Source organism: Panicum virgatum, chromosome 3N (genome assembly GCF_016808335.1).
Source record: "Panicum virgatum strain AP13 chromosome 3N, P.virgatum_v5, whole genome shotgun sequence".
NCBI classification, from domain to species: Eukaryota; Viridiplantae; Streptophyta; class Magnoliopsida; order Poales; family Poaceae; genus Panicum; species Panicum virgatum.
The window spans coordinates 16,684,184-16,701,912 of record NC_053147.1 but is presented as its reverse complement, the minus strand read 5'-3'; the positions used below and the strand labels follow the sequence as shown (position 1 = coordinate 16,701,912).

The 17,729-nt window shown below is 50.3% G+C and overlaps 4 protein-coding genes and 1 pseudogene across 4 annotated transcripts; 2 read left to right on the top strand and 3 right to left on the bottom strand.

Annotated features, from left to right (window-relative positions):
- The first annotated feature begins 31 nt into the window (after positions 1-31).
- LOC120667391 (putative nuclease HARBI1) lies at positions 32-1,470 on the top strand. Its single transcript, XM_039947474.1, has 2 exons — positions 32-334; positions 419-1,470. Exons 1-2 carry the CDS (start codon positions 93-95, stop codon positions 1,398-1,400), a joined length of 1,224 nt encoding a protein of 407 aa, XP_039803408.1. The 5' UTR covers positions 32-92; the 3' UTR covers positions 1,401-1,470.
- A 597-nt stretch (positions 1,471-2,067) lies between these two features.
- On the bottom strand, positions 2,068-2,993 carry LOC120667613. Its single transcript, XM_039947654.1, has 2 exons — positions 2,934-2,993; positions 2,068-2,400 (listed from the first exon to the last, which is right to left on the bottom strand). Exons 1-2 carry the CDS (start codon positions 2,991-2,993, stop codon positions 2,068-2,070), a joined length of 393 nt encoding a protein of 130 aa, XP_039803588.1.
- A 24-nt stretch (positions 2,994-3,017) lies between these two features.
- On the top strand, positions 3,018-4,124 carry LOC120667612 (annotated as a pseudogene).
- A 1,404-nt stretch (positions 4,125-5,528) lies between these two features.
- On the bottom strand, positions 5,529-7,251 carry LOC120667390 (aspartic proteinase NANA, chloroplast-like). The gene is made up of 2 exons (XM_039947473.1): positions 6,630-7,251; positions 5,529-6,459 (listed from the first exon to the last, which is right to left on the bottom strand). Exons 1-2 carry the CDS (start codon positions 7,145-7,147, stop codon positions 5,637-5,639), a joined length of 1,341 nt encoding a protein of 446 aa, XP_039803407.1. The 5' UTR covers positions 7,148-7,251; the 3' UTR covers positions 5,529-5,636.
- A 5,320-nt stretch (positions 7,252-12,571) lies between these two features.
- LOC120664682 (aspartic proteinase NANA, chloroplast-like) lies at positions 12,572-17,296 on the bottom strand. Its single transcript, XM_039943978.1, has 2 exons — positions 16,513-17,296; positions 12,572-13,523 (listed from the first exon to the last, which is right to left on the bottom strand). The coding sequence occupies exons 1-2, from the start codon at positions 17,067-17,069 to the stop codon at positions 12,674-12,676; spliced, it is 1,407 nt and encodes a 468-aa protein (XP_039799912.1). The 5' UTR covers positions 17,070-17,296; the 3' UTR covers positions 12,572-12,673.
- Positions 17,297-17,729: the final 433 nt, after the last annotated feature.

Sequence of the window (17,729 nt, the reverse complement as noted above, 5' to 3'; positions counted from 1 at the left end):
ATTAATTGGCCAGATCAGGACTGCTGCTAGCTACGCACATCATCATCGAAGAAGGTAGGGGCGCAAGGCCCAAGCCAGGGGAATCTCGCCAGATGAGTCGCCGTCCATCTCTGTTGCAAAGTTTATTAGATGATTCATCATCGGATGATGAGGACGAACTCATTCTTTCTGCTGCTGAAATTGTGCAAAGACATTCTCAGTGTGCACCAAAACATGGTGGTTCTGTCCCCGGACATGCAGTTCTTTATCGAGACAGAGAAGGGGGGCACTTGAGAATGTATCAATATTATTTGGCGGATGATCCTACATATGGACCAACTCTATTCCGACGGAGGTTCGTGTGTATTTGAATGGTTATGTTAATCTTTGATGTACATAACAATATAGATGTCTTATTTTTCTTGTCTTGCAGGTATAGAATGAATCGGGATCTATTTTTACGCATAATGCATGCCGTAGAAGATCATGATGAGTACTTCGTGCAGAAGAGAAATGCAGCCAATACAATTGGATTAAGTTGCTTCCAGAAAATAACTGCATCATTCCGTATGCTAACATATGGAGTACCGGCAGATGCTACGGATGAGTTTGTTCGTATTGCAGAAAGTACTACCATAGAGAGTCTAAGAAGGTTTGTCAGTGCAATTATTGAAGTTTTTGAAGATCGGTACTTGAGATCACCTAATGAGAATGATACAGCTCGATTGATTGCACTTGGAGAGGAAAGAGGTTTTCCTGGTATGCTAGGTTCAATAGATTGCATGCATTGGAAGTGGAAGAATTGCCCTTCGGCATGGCAAGGTATGTACTCAGGACACATGCATGAACCTACAATAATTTTGGAAGCTGTTGCATCCAAGGATCTCTGGATTTGGCATGCCTCTTTTGGTTTACCTGGGTCTCATAATGATATCAACGTTCTTCACCGATCTCCACTTTTTGCAAAGCTAGCTGAAGGCAAAGCTCCTCAAGTGAATTATAGCATAAATGGTCACGATTATACAATGGGTTACTATTTTGCCGACAGCATATACCCATCTTGGGCCACATTAGTGAAGACCATACAACAACCCCAAGGCAATAAGAGAAAATATTTTGCTAAAGCACAGGAAGCAATAAGAAAGGATGTGGAACGCACCTTTGGAGTTTTGCAATCCCGTTTTGCAATTGTTCGTGGTCCAGCACGATTTTGGGATGAAGAGACACTAGGAGACATCATGAAAGCTTGTGTCATCATGCATAATATGATTATTGAAGATGAGGGAGAAGTGGATCCGGAGGAACGTTTCGACTACGGTGGAGAAAATGTTATGCCTTCCCATGAGCATATTACTGATCTTGAAGAATTTATTCAGATGCACAAGAATATCAGGAACAACGAAACTCACCGTCAGTTATAAGAAGACTTGGTGGAGCACCTATGGCAACATCATCCGGATCAATATTAAGTTTAATTTGTTGATATGCACTTCTGCTAAGAATAGTGAAGTTTTTCTTTATGAGAAATATTGTATTTTTTCAACAAAGTGTGGCCTTCAGAATAAATAAATAGAACAATGGGGCAGCTTGCTTTCAATAATAGAATTTGATCTGTGAGACCATGTCACATCAATAGGTTCACAACACACACACAAGCGATACATTTGTGTAACATTCCCACAACCAGCTTGCAATAATGACATGGACATGGAAAGTAAAAAAATATTGTAGTTCAATAGGGAACTAAAACAAGTGTTCAACTCACAACCATCAAGCAGTGCTGACACATGGAAACTCAAAGGAAATGATATTGAAGTTCAATTGGAGACAAACTAATCTGAAAAATAAAAATGACACATGGCAATGATAACATGTCAACATCTTCATTTGTATGCTCTTGTAGACCGCTCTTGTAGACCACAGTGAAATTATATCGAAACATTAGCATGATCTTCCAAGGTGCTGGACTGAAATTAATAAAATCAGTAATTAAGACAATATATAGCTCCTATTGTAGGAGAGGCAGGGAAGTCATAGATGAGGAATGTAGGCAGATAAAGATGTAGGAAATGAACCTGTCCACCGGAGCTACTTTTTTGCTAAACGACGAGCGATGATCTCATCTTGTATGGTCTTGTAATATTCTTGGAGCTGAGTAGGCATGGAAGAAGTATCCATTGTCATAATTCTCTCTTCGTCTAACATTCTCTTGTGCTGCAGTTCATTTTCCTTGTACTGTAATTCATGTTCCTTTATATCCAGACTTCTGGCCTCATTTGCAGCCATCACTTCTTCAGCTTCAGCCCTTCTTTTTTCTAATTCAAGCCTCTCTTTTTCTAGTGCGTATGACAAGTTGTATCTCTCATCTTTCTTACGTTCTTTCTCTGCATCGGACTCTCTCTTTTTTTGCCCACAAATGGTCTAAAGCTTTGCGGCACAGTCTGGAGGGCACAACATGATTGGTCAAAGGATACAGCGGATCTAGTAAAAAAACGGAAGATTATGCAGCGAGAGGAAAAAACGGCGAGAGGAAGTTTCCTTCGCTAATCCTCCCGTGAGAATAATTAAGAGCCCGGCCCACCTTTTGATGATCTGTCATCATTTAAATATTTTTTAGTAAGTATTTTTGGGAACTGTTGGGGGAGGTGTTATTTTTCACTCCCAATAATTTTTGGCAAAGTCTCAAAATCTGTTTTTTTGGCCTCTATTTTTTGGGCACTCTTGGAGATGCTCTAAAAGCCCAATAAATACCCGCTGCTGGACATCATTATCCTGTAGAAGACGTGCACTGACTAGAAAATGGGCCGCTCCACAAAAATCATATTCATCATGGCCCAGTATGAGAAAAGACCCGCCAAAAAAATAAAAATGTTAATAAAAAATACGGTCGAACACTAGTAGCAACTGAAACCCCAATATCCTGGGATCGCAGGCGAAGTAAACTAGGCCGTCACAGTCTTGGTCTCCTCCGAAATCTCGATTATAACTAACGCCGCCGCCGCCGCCGCCCCCATCATCGCTGACGCCTACTCGACGAGTCATCCATCTCTGATGACGAATACCAGCGTGCCCACGTCTCCGGCGGCACGGCGCCGTCGCATACTCCTCCTTCTGGCGAACTACGCAGCGCTGCTGGTGGACTCAGTCGCGGCGAGCCTGCTGTCCCGGTTTTATTTCGCGCACGCCGGGCAAAACCGGTGGGTTGCCACGCTGGTGCAGTCGGCGGGGTTCCCGCTGCTCGTCGCCGCCGTCCTCGCCTCCGGCCGCCCTGCCGCCGCGCCGAGCCCGTTCCTGTGGTTCTCGCGGCGGTTCCTCGCCGGCTGCCTGGTCATCGGCGCCCTGATGGGCGTCAACAACCTGCTGTTCTCGTACAGCTCCTCGTTCCTGCCGGTGTCGACGTCGTCGCTGCTGCTGTCCACGCAGCTCGCGTTCACGCTCGTGCTGGCCGCCATCATCGTCCGCCACCCGCTCACCTTCGTCAACCTCAATGCCGTCATCCTCATGACGGTCAGCTCGGTGCTCCTCGCGCTCCGCGAATCCGGCGAGAGCCCCGAGGGCGGCGGCCGGTCGCAATACATCATCGGCTACGCCGTCACGCTGGGCGCCGCGGGGCTCTTCGCCGCGTATCTCCCCGTCATGGAGCTCCTGTACCGGAAGGCGGTGTCCGGCGGGTTCATCCTGGCGGTGGAGGTGCAGGCGGTGATGCAGGCCATGGCCTCGCTGGTGGCGGCGATCGGGCTGGCGGCCGCGGGAGGCCCCGGCGATGACGTGGCGGCTGGAAGGGCTCCACGACGCAGTACTGGGTCGTCGTGGCTATGCTGGTGCTGACGTGGCAGGCGTGCTTCATGGGCACGGCCGGGGTGATCTACCTGACGTCGTCGCTCCACAGCGGCGTGTGCATGGCCGCCGTGCTCGCGGCGAACGTGGTGGGCGGCGTGGTCGTGTTCGGCGACTCGTTCGGCGCCGAGAAGGCCGTCGCCACCGCGCTCTGCGTCTGGGGCCTCGCCTCGTACCTTTACGGGGAGTACACAAAGAAGAAGAAAGAGGATGAAGCTTCTCCGTCCGCTGTCGACGACGAAAGCGTCCGCCTCAAGAGCATCGCAGGTGGCGATCACGGCCCTGATCGAGAGCTCGAAACCGTCTGAAACAGACGGGAACTGCCACAAGGGTATATATGAACCATGCGAGAAGAAGCAAGTTAGGAATGACTCGTAGTCTACTACGGTAGTGCCCAAGTAGTTAATAATGTTGCATTTTGTGGATCTTTTTCTTTTGTGATGTTACAGCAATTAGCTAGGTAAAGTTAGACGGATGTTTCTCGCTTGAAATTCTTCATATGCATGAAAGTAGATTTTTTTGGGAACTTTTTTGCGGCCGTTGATCTATGGAAAGTATTTATTAAAATTAAATTAAATTAGTATTTGGTCCCACTTTTTAGTATTTGGTCCCACATTTTAGAAGTACCAGTTACTTTATCCAAAATACTTCTAAGTACTTTCTACCTTCACTACCATAGAATTTTATCAGATACACTATGGGAAATTACATAGACGCCGAGTGTTAAGGGTTTGCGAGTGCCATCCATCGGGCACTCGGCAAACAACCTTTTTGCCGAGTGTTGCATGAAAAGCACTAGAGAAAAAAAAAGACACTCAGCAAAACTTTCGCCGAGTGTGCGATAGAAAACACGCAGCAAAAATGTCTTTGCTGAGTTTTTGTTTGTCGAGTGCTCTTCGTCGAGTGTAACACTCGGCAAAGTTTTCGCCGAGTGTTGTTTGCCCTTTGCCGAGTGTTTCGGGCACTTGGCAAACTTGGGAAATCCGGTAGTGATGGACGGCTCCTATTTTTTCAATCATTGTAAAATTTCTCAAATAAATATTCCCTCCATTTCATTTTATAATAAGGCGTGCATGCATTTCAAGAGCCTCACAAGATATAAAAATATTATGCAAAAATTTTATCACACTTTTCTTGTGGTTATTGTTTTCTTGCTACAAACATTAAGTTCAAGAGATTAATAATTAATGAGCTTGATTCAAGAACTGCTTGTACAGTCACACTGTCAAGAGCACAATCCGTCGCCTGAGTGAGTAGACGGAAAGCTTGATTCTGTGGCCGGTTCCAAAAGTTTCACTCCGTTATCTAGTTCGGTTTCGGATGAAGTACCTAGATATTTAATCAAGAGTCATGAAGTTGCTATTTTGCGTATTTTGCCCCAGGGACATTTGTGGGTCCTGTTACTTTGTACTCCGTTTCTCATGCTACTTATTAATTACTTCCGTAATCTGTAATTTGGGCAAGCTGCTGAACCGCGATGCTCTGTAATGTCTGTTCTTGAGCTTCTTCGCTGCTGCTACCAAATTGCAGATGTTTGACCATCACGATAGATAATGTGTACCCAGAACGTGTGCTTTCACTAATGATAATTGGACGCCCGACGTCTCTTCAATTGTTTGCTGGTGCGTGTTTGCACAAATAGTCTTACGTTGTAGCGTTCTCAGGTCTTAGGCAAACATCTGTAAGATGCTCATTCAGAAACTTGATTTATGCAGAGCGTTTTTACGTTTTCATTACGCTAAAATTTGCATCCCAGAAAGTTTTTACATTTTCACTCGAACGTTCTTGCAATTTGCAAAATCAGCAAGGTCAGCGTACGATCATCGAGTGCACGTCGACGGCTTGAACCTGACCAACCGGTTCTTGAGGTCGAACTCCCAGAGGTGCTCCTGCTGCAGGATGTTCCCGATCACGGACAGCCCGGGCGACTCGCCCTCCTGCACGCCGATGCACTTCACGCCCGGTTTCACGTCGATCACGTAGCTCTTGGCCGGCGGCTCCAGCCGCGCTGACCCGGCGAACTGCACCGCCAGCTTCGGGATCTCCGGCGCTCCCGGACGGCGCGCCGTCCAATTGTAGCAGTGCTCGAACGGGGGGAAGGTCACAGTGGGGACCCCGGCCAGGTGCGCGCTCAGCGCCGCGACCACGGCCTTGTACGCCGGGGTGGCGAGGACCGTCAGCGTCGTGCCGGAGTCGAGGATCGTGCCGCCGTTCTTCGTGGCGTCCCACACCTCGGCGGGGATGTCGAGGGCCTTGCCGGCCACGAGGATGGCTTCAACCTTGACGCCGTAGAAGGGCATCTTGGGGTCTAGCAGCAGCGGCGTACGGGCCGTCGGCGTCGAGTCCTTGGGAGCTGGCCCGGGGCCGAAGGCGAGGTACCCGGTGGCGTCGCGCGGGGCGAGGTGGTCGACGAGGCAGTAGGAGAAGCTGCCCCCGTAGCGCGCGGCGGCGCGGGACGCGAAGGAGATCTTGCTGTTCCCCAGGCTGATCACGCCGTCCGCTGCCTGGAAGCTCTGGCCGTCGTGCGCGTCGGAGCAACCCAGGACCACGTCCTGCATCTGCACAATCTTGCCGCCGGGCAGCGCGATGGTCGCCGAGTCGGTGCCCACCACGCCGCGCGCCCCCGCCGAGCCTTCCTTGTACCTGCCGTGCACAACGGTTTGGTAAGATTATCATCGTTCATCTCTCGCCCAATCCAAAGGAGGACTGAACTTGTCTGAAATCTGAATGCACGCGGTGCCAAGAACACGATGGAATTGACAGGAGGAAGAAGAAGAAGAGGAGATCGGTGGATGGGTGATGGAGATACTGACCGGTAATCATAGGCGCAGGGGCTGGGGGGCGCGGTGCAATTTGCGAGGGAGAAGGGCACGTCCAACTTGCACGTGTCCGACGAGCACGGGATGGGCGCCCACGACTTGGAGTCCGCGGGGCGGAACACGCGCCCCGGCGGGGTGGCGCCGCCGGCGCCGGCGTCCTGGCACTTGACCCAGGTGAGGTCGCTGCCGGTGTCCGCCACCAGCGCGAACTCCTGCGCTGGCGTGCCCACGAGGAGCTTGACAAAGTACTGCCCCGTGCCGGCGTACGCCCCCGACGACACCGGCAAGGAGACCGCTGACGCACCGACCTCCGCTGCAACCCGCCGGCCTCCGCCTCGGCACGATGCGATCTTTTGGGTGATGTACGCGTGGCGGTGCCGATCATCCATCGCCCGCTCGGCCATGGACGCTCCCGGCGCGGCGGGGACAAGCTCCAGCCTCGCCGACTTGCCGCTCGCGACGGCCGCCGCGGCGAGCGCGAGCAGCACCAGTAGGTTGCCTCGGAACGCCATTTTGTGATCCTAGACTTCCCTTCACGTCTTCTCCTCCCTCACACAAATGGCAGAACCTACCATGTTTTCAAGAAAGATATCTAGAAAATCTTTTCGACGTTTGATTGGCGTGCCCTAATTATGGTAAGCAAAGTTAAGCAGAACGAGTGGATGGTATTTGTGCTGACGTGGCAATTCCTGAGAAACTAGTTGAATGGACCCGACCCTATTTATGGCAAGCAAACAGTAACCAATGGACGTTATTTGCGTCGATGTGGCAAGTCCTGAGATACAATTCAACGCATGTAGTATACGCACTTTTTTTTCAAGATGGGCAAAACCCAAATTTCATTACTTAAGGAAGCAACGAAATTACATAGTCTTCCACAGGAGGTTTTAAACCAAAACACCAACCGAAACCAGAGAAGAAAGAAATCTGAAGAAACATCTCCCCTACCAGAGCAGCAAACAAGACAAATAGGCGAGCAACCGAGTTTAGCGCACTAGACCGAGCTACTTAAGTGCCCAAAGACAAAAACTAAACACGAACTGAGGGCCCAAGGCCAGCCATCCTTCTTCTTTTAGTTTAACGTGGCTACGCGTTTTCAGTGGAGTAGCACCATTCCAACGTCACCAGCTTGGGCTTCTTTCGCAAAATGCCAACACCCCCGGTCTGTGCTGGGGATCTTCATCAGTTGCTCTCCGATTGTGTCAGCAGCATCATCACCACCGCCTCCTTCTTCTGCCCTTTTCCGTTTCAACGAAATAGTTTTGGGCTCCCCTTTGGTGCCACCACTCAGACTCAGAGTCATGCGCTTCGTTGAATTGGAGCTCTCAAACAAGTTCACCAACTGCATCTCCTCGGCTGCCCCTGTGAATGAAGCTGGTTATTTCCACCTCCTCTAGGGTTTCCAGCGTTATCTTCCCATTAATACTGCACTTGTCTGCAAGGGCATCACAAAAACACGGAGTGACCTAAAGTTCAGAGAGAGAGAAAAAACAGGCAAAGCAAACAATCAGAATCAGCATATGCATGCATTTAGATCATCAACCTTTAATATATTTTTGTAACCATGAAACGTAACTGCATGCAATACTTACCCGCACGGTATAATGACCAACATTGGCACGCAAAGATCTCAAGCGAGGGCACCTCATCAGCAAGGACGCTACACTTGCCACAAGCTCACACGCCGGGAACTTCCATGCACTGACGATGTCCATGCTCCGAACATTGGCAAACGGCGGCGCGCCTTCCGCCGCGAGATCCAGGAGCTCGCCGTCGTCGTCGGCGACGCCGTCGACGTGGACAAGGTCCAAACTGACGTGCTCGGCGCGAGGGCACTTCGTAAGGAGCCACAAGCCAACGTCAGTGTCGCGGCAGTACTTGCCGCGCACGCGTAGCCCAACCGTTTGCCAGGCGGCGGACGCTGGTCAGGCCACGAATGTCCAGTTCCGGCGGCCGCGCGTACACGTGGGTGGCGCCGATCTCCTCCAGCCTCGGCGCCGCGATCCTCGCCACCCTGTTGCCGGCGTCGCTCGGCCATGGGTCCCAGCGGGAGAACCTGACGGCGCGCAGGTTCGAGGCCGTCACGTCCAGCGTCCGCAGATCGAGCGGACACGTCATCTCAAGCTCCTCGAGCGCCTCGGAACGGAGCACCAGCTGCCGCAGCCCTCTGGGGTGCGAAACGAGAAGCCTACGGAGACGAGGGCAGCAGGAAGAAACGAAGTCGCCGAGGGCGCGCCCCGGCCCAGACGCGCCGGGCTCGTCCTCTTCGACGACGAACACCGGCCCGAAGAGCAAGAGCTCCGTCAGAGACTCGTACCACGCGGCGGCCGGTAGCCGGAGCCTATGCAGCGTTAGATCCAACCTGATGGACGTCGCCTTACATTGGTTGGGCAGCTCGACGGCGCGGTGCTCATCGGCCAGCGACGGCGAGGCCCAGAGCTGGACGTCGAGGAAGCCGGCGACGCGCCGCCCGGCGTAGCGGAGCCACTCGTTGACCTGCTCCGGTGAGGTGGAGGCGCCGGTTACGGTTCGGGAGAACCAGATCCTGAGGGACTCCAGGCCGGCGTCGCCGCGCTGGGCGAGCGCCCAGTCCACGAACCCGGCGAAGTGGCCGGGCGCGGCGTACTTGTCCAGATAATCTGAGAAGGCGAGCTTCTTGGCATGGGCCCACACGCGTGCGCGTCGCCGACGAAGGCGAGGATGGCGTGTAGCAGGTCGTCGGGGAGGGCGCTGATCCGATCTGGATCCCCGGTTGATGAGCTATCCGTATCCATCATGGCCGCTAGGTAGCGCATGTTTGCAGCTAACGCGCTTACCGTATTATGCGAGGCGACTTCTATTGATGATTGGTACTAGCTAGCTCCTAACATCTGAGTCCGAATTACACCCACAAACTATCGCAGAAATATTATTTTCAACGTTCAACTACAAAATAGGATAACATAAGCCATTCAACTATCAAAACCAGACAAATTTGGACCTTGGGTGGTTTCTAAAGTTGTTTTGTATTTTTTTAAAAAAATAAAAAATTCTAATTAGATCTAAAAAATTAAATCTAATTCATTTTAAATCAGAAAAATATGAAAGTAGCACCAATTTTTTTCTAAAAATGTGATCTATCTATTATTACTCTATTTGAAGCTTAGTTTTTCAAAAATAATAGACATAACTATAAGCAGCCAAATGCTATGAAAATAAAAAATTGATCCGAATTACTAATATATATCATGCCAACAGATAGGTTGCATTTTTAGAAAAAAAATTATACCCCTTTCATATTTTTTATCTAAAATGAATTACTTATGAATTTTTTAGTTTAAATTTGAATATTTTTAATTCTCATAAAATACAAAACCACCTTGGAAACCAACCCAAGGTCCAAATTTGCACAATTTTGACAGTTGGATGGTCTATGATATCGGGTTTTGTAGTTAAAGGTTAAAATTAAGACTTATACGATAGTTCGAGGGTGTAAAGTGAACTTTTTCCTAAATTAAATGATAGGGAAACTTCAGCCTTGTTACATATATGTAATACAGGTTAATTTCATGTTTGCTTCTAGTATTTGACTTGTATAGTATGTTGGAAAAGATATTTTCCCTTTCTTTGTATGCACTAGCATAAACGCACATGCAACACACATGAAATTTTAAAAAAAAAATCTAATTACCTTTTAATTCGAAAATATTTTTCATCTTCTGTTGAAAATATGTAGACATATGTTTCTATAATATGTTTCAAAAAACCTGTATTGTTCCTGCATCGTGATATTTAGAATAAACCATCCATAATTTTAGGAAATACAGGTAATACAGTTTAATTTTACCGATGCCTATCGGCTTGATTTAATTGAGTACGCATACTAGTGGGGAAGCTGATAATAAGGAGGACGTCATTAGGCTTGTGTCATATTGTTGGTGTTCAACCGGCGGATGTCCGGTTAGCTGAAAAGGCAAGGCTCAATGGTATGCGTAGGTAGCGTTGCTAGCTTCTTTGGCCTCGCAAGATTGTTTCTGAGCGACCAATGATGATATAGTTTTATGAGGATGACAAGAGATTTAGTTTAGGTAGCCCATCTAGGACTCCTGGTTCTGCACTATCTTTTTTTTATGAGGACATAACACTTGAGGTGATTATGAGTATATGTATAGATTTCTAGTTCATACGTTTCTTGGCGTGCAACACGGGTACTAAGTACGATAGGTGGGTAGAGGGAGGTGCAGTGAGAAAAGATAGTTTTTAGCAGAAACGTTTTCGAACATGCGATTTCTACATATTTACCCTCATTCTACTTCCTTCGATCCGACCCGTGGGTTCAGCATGAGTAAGGCGGATCCGATATAGATGAGAAATGTTTTCAATAATTTTTTTTATCTTAGTTGTATAGATAAATAAATATATAGGCTAAAAAAGGCGAACACTTTGAATTTCTATTTTCATCAAACAACGATTAAACAAATAGGGCGATTTCAGAAGAGGCTAGCGCAAAGGTAAATACGATGTCGTTAGGGGCTTCGAGCGCATCTGGCCGACTGCCCCCCGCTGGCAAAAGTGCGGTGACAAAAGAAATAGTTTTTTTAGCAGAAATATTCTTGAATATGTGGTTTTTATGAATCTATCCTTCATTCCACCTCCATCAACCCCGACACGTGGATCCAGTTTGAGCGGTAAGACAGACGCCATATAGGTGAGGAACGTTTTCAAATATTTTCAATTTTTAAAGTATCCTTCAAGTATGCTCCTTTTGAGCATATGATGTTGCTCAAGCTAATTGAAAGCCATCTAGCTACTCCATTTCTTTATGGAATGATTTTTCGATGTTTCTATGTATATTTATGATCCATTTCTAAAATGTGCTAATTTTAAAAAGGGAAAAGTCCGAATTACACTCTCGAACAGAAGCTCGATTTTCAACTTTCAACTACAATACTGGATAACATAGGCCATCCAACTATCAAAACTGGGCAAATTTGGCTCTTGGCGTGGTTTCCAAGGTGATTTTGTATATTTTAAAATAAAAAATTCTAATTAGATCTAAAAAATCAAAGTTATTCATCTGAACTCAGAAAAATTTGAAACTAGTACCAATTTTTTTTTCTAAAAATGTAACCTATCTATTATTGCTCTATTTGAATCTTGGTTATTCAAAAATAATAGACATAACCACAAGCAACCAAATATTATGAAAATAAAAAAATTGGATCTAAATAACTGAAAAGTATCGTGCCAATAGATAGGTTAAATTTTTATAAAACTTTTGATACCCATTTCGTATTTTTTATTTAAAATGAATTAATTATGAATTTTTAGTTTACAATTGAATATTTTAAATTCTAACAAAATGGAAAACCACCTTCGAAACCACTTAAGGGCTCAAATTTGCCCGGTTTCAACAGTTGGATGTCCTTTGTTATCCGGTTTTGCAGTTGAAGGTTAAAAATCGGACTTTTGTGATAGTTGAAGAATGTAAACTGGACTTTTCCCTTTTAAAAATATGCAAGTAGGAATGACTTGGTGATGTGAGTTCTGATACTGTACTTAACTGTTATCTTCGATGTTAAGTGACTCTGAAATTCGCGGAGCTCATCATATGTTCAGTTTGGGAGAGCAGAAGACCATACTGATTTCCTGAATCCGTGTTGTCTGCCACCTGTTGTCATGAATTTCGCACTGTCTCCATTGTTTTCTAGAACTTGGTTGGGCACCCCCCCCCCCCTTGTTTCTCAGTACTGCAGTGAAATTTGCAAAGTTTCATTCAATCCAGATAGATTTAGAAGTCAGTTCCGTTTTGTGTGTTAAGTTCCATTACCCTGCGGTCTGAGGTCTGAACAGAGATTCTTGGGTTATGTACTTATGTCTGCAGTCAGGCGTGCAAATTCAGAGCTGCAAGTCACGAGAAGTGCAGAGAAGCGCGATTGCAGCTGAACATTTTCCCATCACGCTAAAGCTTATCTTTCCATTTAGAGAAACCATTCACTGGAAGGCCGTTACAAATTTATCAAGACGATGGATGGATTAATCGTGTGCGCTCGTCGGAATCATTGGGCGCAGCGCGTGTGCTTGAACCGGAGCCACCGGTCCCTGAGGTCGAACTCCCAGAGGTGCTCCTGCTGCAGGATGTTGCCGATGACCGACACCCCGGGCCACGCCCCCTCCTGCACGCCGATGCACTTCACCCCGGGCGCCGCGTCGATCACGTAGCTCTTGGCCGGCGGCTGCAGCCGCGCCGACCCGGCGAAGTGCACCTCCAGCTCCGGGATCTCCGGCGCGCCGGCCGTCCAGTTGTAGCAGTACTCGAACGGGTCCATGGTCACCCTGGGCAGCCCCGCGAGCTGCTCGCTCAGCGCCGAGACCACGGCCTTGTACGCCGGGGTGGCGAGGATCGTGAGGCTCGTCCCCGAGTCGAGGATCGCGCCGCCGCTCTTGTCGACGTCCCAGACGTCCGCGGGGATGTCGAGCGCCTCGCCGGCCACGTAGACGGTGTCGACCGTCACGGCGTAGAACGGGCTCATCCGGCGGTCGAGCAGCAGCGGCGTCTGCTCCGGCGCGGCGGGCGCGGAGGCGGGGCCGTCCTCGGGGCCCGGGCCGAAGGTGAGGTAGCTGGTGGCGTTGCGCGGGGCGAGGTGGTCGACGAGGCAGTAGGAGAAGCGGCCCCCGAAGCGCGCGGCGGCGCGGGACGCGAAGGAGATGTTGCTGTTGCCCAGGCTGAGCACGCCGTCCGAGGACTGGAAGCTCTGGCCGTCGTACGAGGCCGTGCACCCCAGCACCACGCCCTGCAGCTTGGCGCGCCGGCTGCCGTCCGCGCCGACGCCGTTCCCGCTCCCGGACAGCGCGATGGTCGCCGAGTCCGTGCCCACCACGCCGCGCGCCGCCGAGCCGTCCTTGTACCTGCCACGACGGTTAGGTAACGTTAGTTCCGCGTCAGCATGAGTAGTGCCCACATGGGAAGATTCGGCTGCAGCAACGCTATAATAATGCTTACAAAACAAAATGGCACATGATTATTAGCTGAAAATGCGCTCGTAAATTACTACTACTGGATTAGAGGTGATGTCAGTGGTATGATTCGAGTTGGGGACCCGACCGAGGCCTTTTTGCGGGGGTCGACACAAGGCACCGATGCAACAGCCGGCTTGCAAGTCACTCATCTTAGATATGGTCTGAATCAGAATCGTGAGACAGTTGGAAAACGGAAAGACACGTCTCGTCATGAACTGTAAAGCGGAGTTCAGGCAAAGTGGCTGGAAAAGAGCAATCCCAACTCAAACTCATACGATAGTTACGGCCGGGGCAGAGCGCCTTGGATCGTAAAATGGACTTGTCATCAGAGGTTCCAGAGATCAGGACATTTCCATTTCAGTTTTTCCCCCAGTTGGGTTAGTACGGTGCATTTGGCCAAGTAACTGTAACTGTCAGCTGTAAGCCTGTAAAGCATGGTACGCAGCTAGCCGCCACCGATGGTAACGAGACTGGTCAAAAGACGAGCTGGACAACGAGATCGCCCAAAGAATAAGATAGACGGACCATATATGAGTAGGGTTGAAAACGGACGAAATATTCCCGTTTCGACCCGTTCTGTTTTTTATTTTTGTCCGTCTATTTCTGTATTTGTGGGATCCCGTTTCCGTATTTACGGAAGTAGAAATGAGATTTCTCCGTCCGTTTCCGAGAAATCCCGTTTTTACATGAAATTGACCCGTATTTATTCCGTTTTTCATCACGTTTTTAATCTACATAAGATATGTTTAAAAATTGATATGTTCAAAAATATACCAATCACTAAGTATGCATGTTAACATGTTAACACATGGCATACTAGTGAATATTGGACTAATAACTTCGTACGTGTATATTATTTTGTGACTTTGTTAATGTATACTTGAGAATATTTAATCGTGTTATTCTTTCCGGCTCAACGTCCGTATTAGTTTGTTTCCGTACTTCCCGTAACCCCATCCCATTTCCGTACTCGTATTTTCCGAACCCGATCCCGTTTCCGCTAAAAAAATATAGAAACGGAAGTAAAAATGAAGTTTTTCCGTCCGTTTTCATCGCTATATATATATATATATATATATATATATATATATATATATATATATATATATATATATATATATATATATATATATATGAGTCGGTCAGCTCGAATCAGCCAACGCGTTTACTGTGCTCCGGCCATACAGCCAGTGCGAGGCTAAGAGCATACACACCAGTACCAGTCGAGTAACAGCTCAAGACAAAGAAGCTTCTTGTCACGGGTCATCCAGATAAACGGTTCTCAACGTTTTCAATCTGACGGAAGAAGGGGGTCACGAGGCGTCCGCGGAGGAAGCCAGGCAGCCTGGCCTGCCTGAGCACATGGCGCGAGCGCGCCGAGCACCTGCTCCGCCACCTCTGCTCGTGTTCGGCGAGGCCGCGGCGTCACCCGTCAGCCAGCGCCGCGGGCGACAGGTTGCCCCCCATTTTTAAAAGCCCGGAGCCCGGAAGCGACAGCGCATCGGCGGCCGCGACGCCGCCCTACGGTAACGTGCGCGCCATGATCGGGGCCAAGGTTTTAAATAGCCGACTATAGCTGCCGCTATCTTCCGCTATAGCCTTTTTGGAGAGCTACCGCTAGGAGAAATAGCCCGTTATAGCCGGCTATAGCCCGCTATATCTGGCTATAGCTTCCGCTATCAGCATTTTAGGATCATTGCCGCTAAATGGCATAGCCCGCTATTTAAAACATTGATCGGGGCATCGGGCGCGCGCCGCGCGCCTGCCGAGCCCCGCGGCCGGGTCGCGCACGGCAGAGTGACCGGTGCCGGTAACAAGACTATAAGGGTGTTTAGTTGGTGAAAAAGTTTGGATTTAGTTACTGTAGCATATTTCATTGTTATTTAATAATTAATATTTAATTATGAATTAATTAGTGTCATTAGATTCATGTCGTAGAAATCAATTAGACTATATAATTAGTTGTTTTTTTCAACTATATTTAATACTTCATGTATATATTTAAAAATTCGATGTGATGGATACTGCGCAAATTTTTTTCAAGGAACTAAACGCCCTCTAAATGAGAGCTCCGTGCCCCTCCCGTCCCGTCCCGTCCCCACGACGCGCCCCGGCCCCGGCGGCAACCAGACCACCTCAACTGCATTAACGCCGCATCCTAAGCTTCCATCCGATTTTGCAGCCTGGAGACTCCCCACTCGTAGCAGTACGACGTACCGGCTGGTCAATTGATCCCTAAAATTACTGGGTGCCGCCGTGAATCGTGTGCTACCGACCGGGTTCAGGCTTTCAGACGGAGCTTGCTCGCTCTGGGTGTCTTGAGTGCTGGCAGTAAGATTGCAGGGAGAGGAGTGAAGTGAAGTGCAAGCAATGCGAGACGACCAAAGGGCACATGGAGAGCTGGAGGCAATCAACCCAACGCCAGCTTCCGATCGCATCGACCGGCCCCAGAAGAAAAGGGCAGGGCGGGCACGCACAACCGAGCACGAACTCGTGTGCACAGTGCACATCAACCCGACCCGAGCACGTCAGGCGAGCGGGCCAATTGAATGCCGCGCTCTGCCGCGGCGAGGCCGGCAGAGCAGGGGGGCGCGTGTGGTAAAAAAGCTGCGCGAGTAATGGCGCGCGGGGATCCCGACCCACTCCGCCACCAACCAACAGTTACTCCTTCCGCTGCGCTGCCTCGGGGCTGCGGGCGCCAGCCGGCCGGCCGCGGCCGCGTGGTCGCCCCCGGGGCCGGAGCCGGAGCCGGAACCACCAGGGCCGTATCGTACCAAGATCCGGTAGAGTGGCGAGCACGCGTCACTGGAGCGAGCGGTACGAGGTGATGGATCGATGGAGTACGAGGCACGGCAATGGCATCGAGAGGGGCACTGACCGGTAGTCGTAGGCGCAGGGGCTGGCCGGCGTCGAGCAGTTGGCGAGGGAGAAGGGCACGTACGACGTGCACGTGTCGGAGGAGCACGCGATGGGCGCCCACGACTTGGAAGCAGCGGGCCGGAACTCGCGCGCCGGCGGCTGCGCGTCCGGCGGCGATCCGGCGGCGCCGCGGCACTTGACCCAGGTGAGGTCGCTGCCGGTGTCCGCCACCAGCACGAACGGCTGCGCGGGGGTGCCCACGCGGAACCGTACGAAGTACTGGCCCGTGCCGGTGTAGGCCCCCGACGAGAGCGGCATGGCGAACGCCGACGCGCCCACCTCCGCCGCGCGGCGGCGCGACGCCAGCGTGGACCGGATGTACGCGTGCCGGTGCCGGTCGTCCCGGGCGCGGTCGGCGAGGGACGCGCCCGGCGCGGAGGGGATCAGCCTCAGCCGCGCCGACTTCCTGCCGTGCCGGTGCCTGTGGCTGTGCGGGTGCCTCCCGCCGCCCGCCGCGGCCTCCCCGGCGAGCGCGAGCAGCACGAGCAGCGCGAGCACGTGGCCGCGCGCCGCCATTTCCTCGATCCTAGCTGCTCCCTTCACGCCGCCTTCCTCTCGCTCACGCAGTGGCAATGGCAAGTGACGGAAGCAGCGGACGCTGCAGCCTGCAGGCAAGCAACACTCTGCTACGCAAGAGGAGCGGTCATCCCGATCGCCTCCCCTGCCTCCCGCCTCCTCGAGCAGTCGAGCTCTGCCCCGTGTGCTTTTTGGCTGCGCGCGTCAGGCACGGCGATGGGGAGACGGCGTCTTTTATAAACACACGGCGCGGCACCCACTGCTGCCGCCGCCGCCTGCCTGCTGCTGCGCTGCCCGTGGATACAACGCGGTTGGGTCAGCTTGTGCGCGCTTCGTTGGCATTTGGCAAGTGTGATTGATTGCCGGGGTCGAGGATCGTTTCCTCCCCCCGGTTCGGTCTCCAATCGCTTCTGGGGCCTGTCTCCGTGGGCCAAGGGCCCTCCTCACCCAGAGTTGCAAGCCATGTTCATGTGGGGTCTCACTACTCTCCTCACCCATGGCTTTAGAAACTGTGTATCAGAAAGTAGCATCTCCATTTGGTCCGTGTTTAGTTGGCGGATGGTGTAAACGCAAAAAAAATTTGCGACAGAATCTTACCAATTTGAAGTACTAAATGAAATCTATTTACAAAACTTTTTACACAGATGGGTTGTAAATCGC

Bases quoted from the DNA above. Each gene is read 5' to 3' on its own strand.
- LOC120667613 (XM_039947654.1), bottom strand. From the start codon at position 2,993: ATGGGGGCGGCGGCGGCGGCGGCGTTAGTTATAATCGAGATTTCGGAG. The intron at 2,401-2,933 runs GTGACGGCCTAG...GCAAAGCTTTAG, and splicing joins TTTCGGAGGAGACCAAGACT to ACCATTTGTGGGCAAAAAAA.
- LOC120664682 (XM_039943978.1), bottom strand. From the start codon at position 17,069: ATGGCGGCGCGCGGCCACGTGCTCGCGCTGCTCGTGCTGCTCGCGCTC. The intron at 13,524-16,512 runs GTCAGTGCCCCT...CCGTCGTGGCAG, and splicing joins CCCTGCGCCTACGACTACCG to GTACAAGGACGGCTCGGCGG.
- LOC120667391 (XM_039947474.1), top strand. From the start codon at position 93: ATGAGTCGCCGTCCATCTCTGTTGCAAAGTTTATTAGATGATTCATCA. The intron at 335-418 runs GTTCGTGTGTAT...TTGCAGGTATAG, and splicing joins CCAACTCTATTCCGACGGAG to AATGAATCGGGATCTATTTT.
- LOC120667390 (XM_039947473.1), bottom strand. From the start codon at position 7,147: ATGGCGTTCCGAGGCAACCTACTGGTGCTGCTCGCGCTCGCCGCGGCG. The intron at 6,460-6,629 runs GTCAGTATCTCC...TGTGCACGGCAG, and splicing joins CCCTGCGCCTATGATTACCG to GTACAAGGAAGGCTCGGCGG.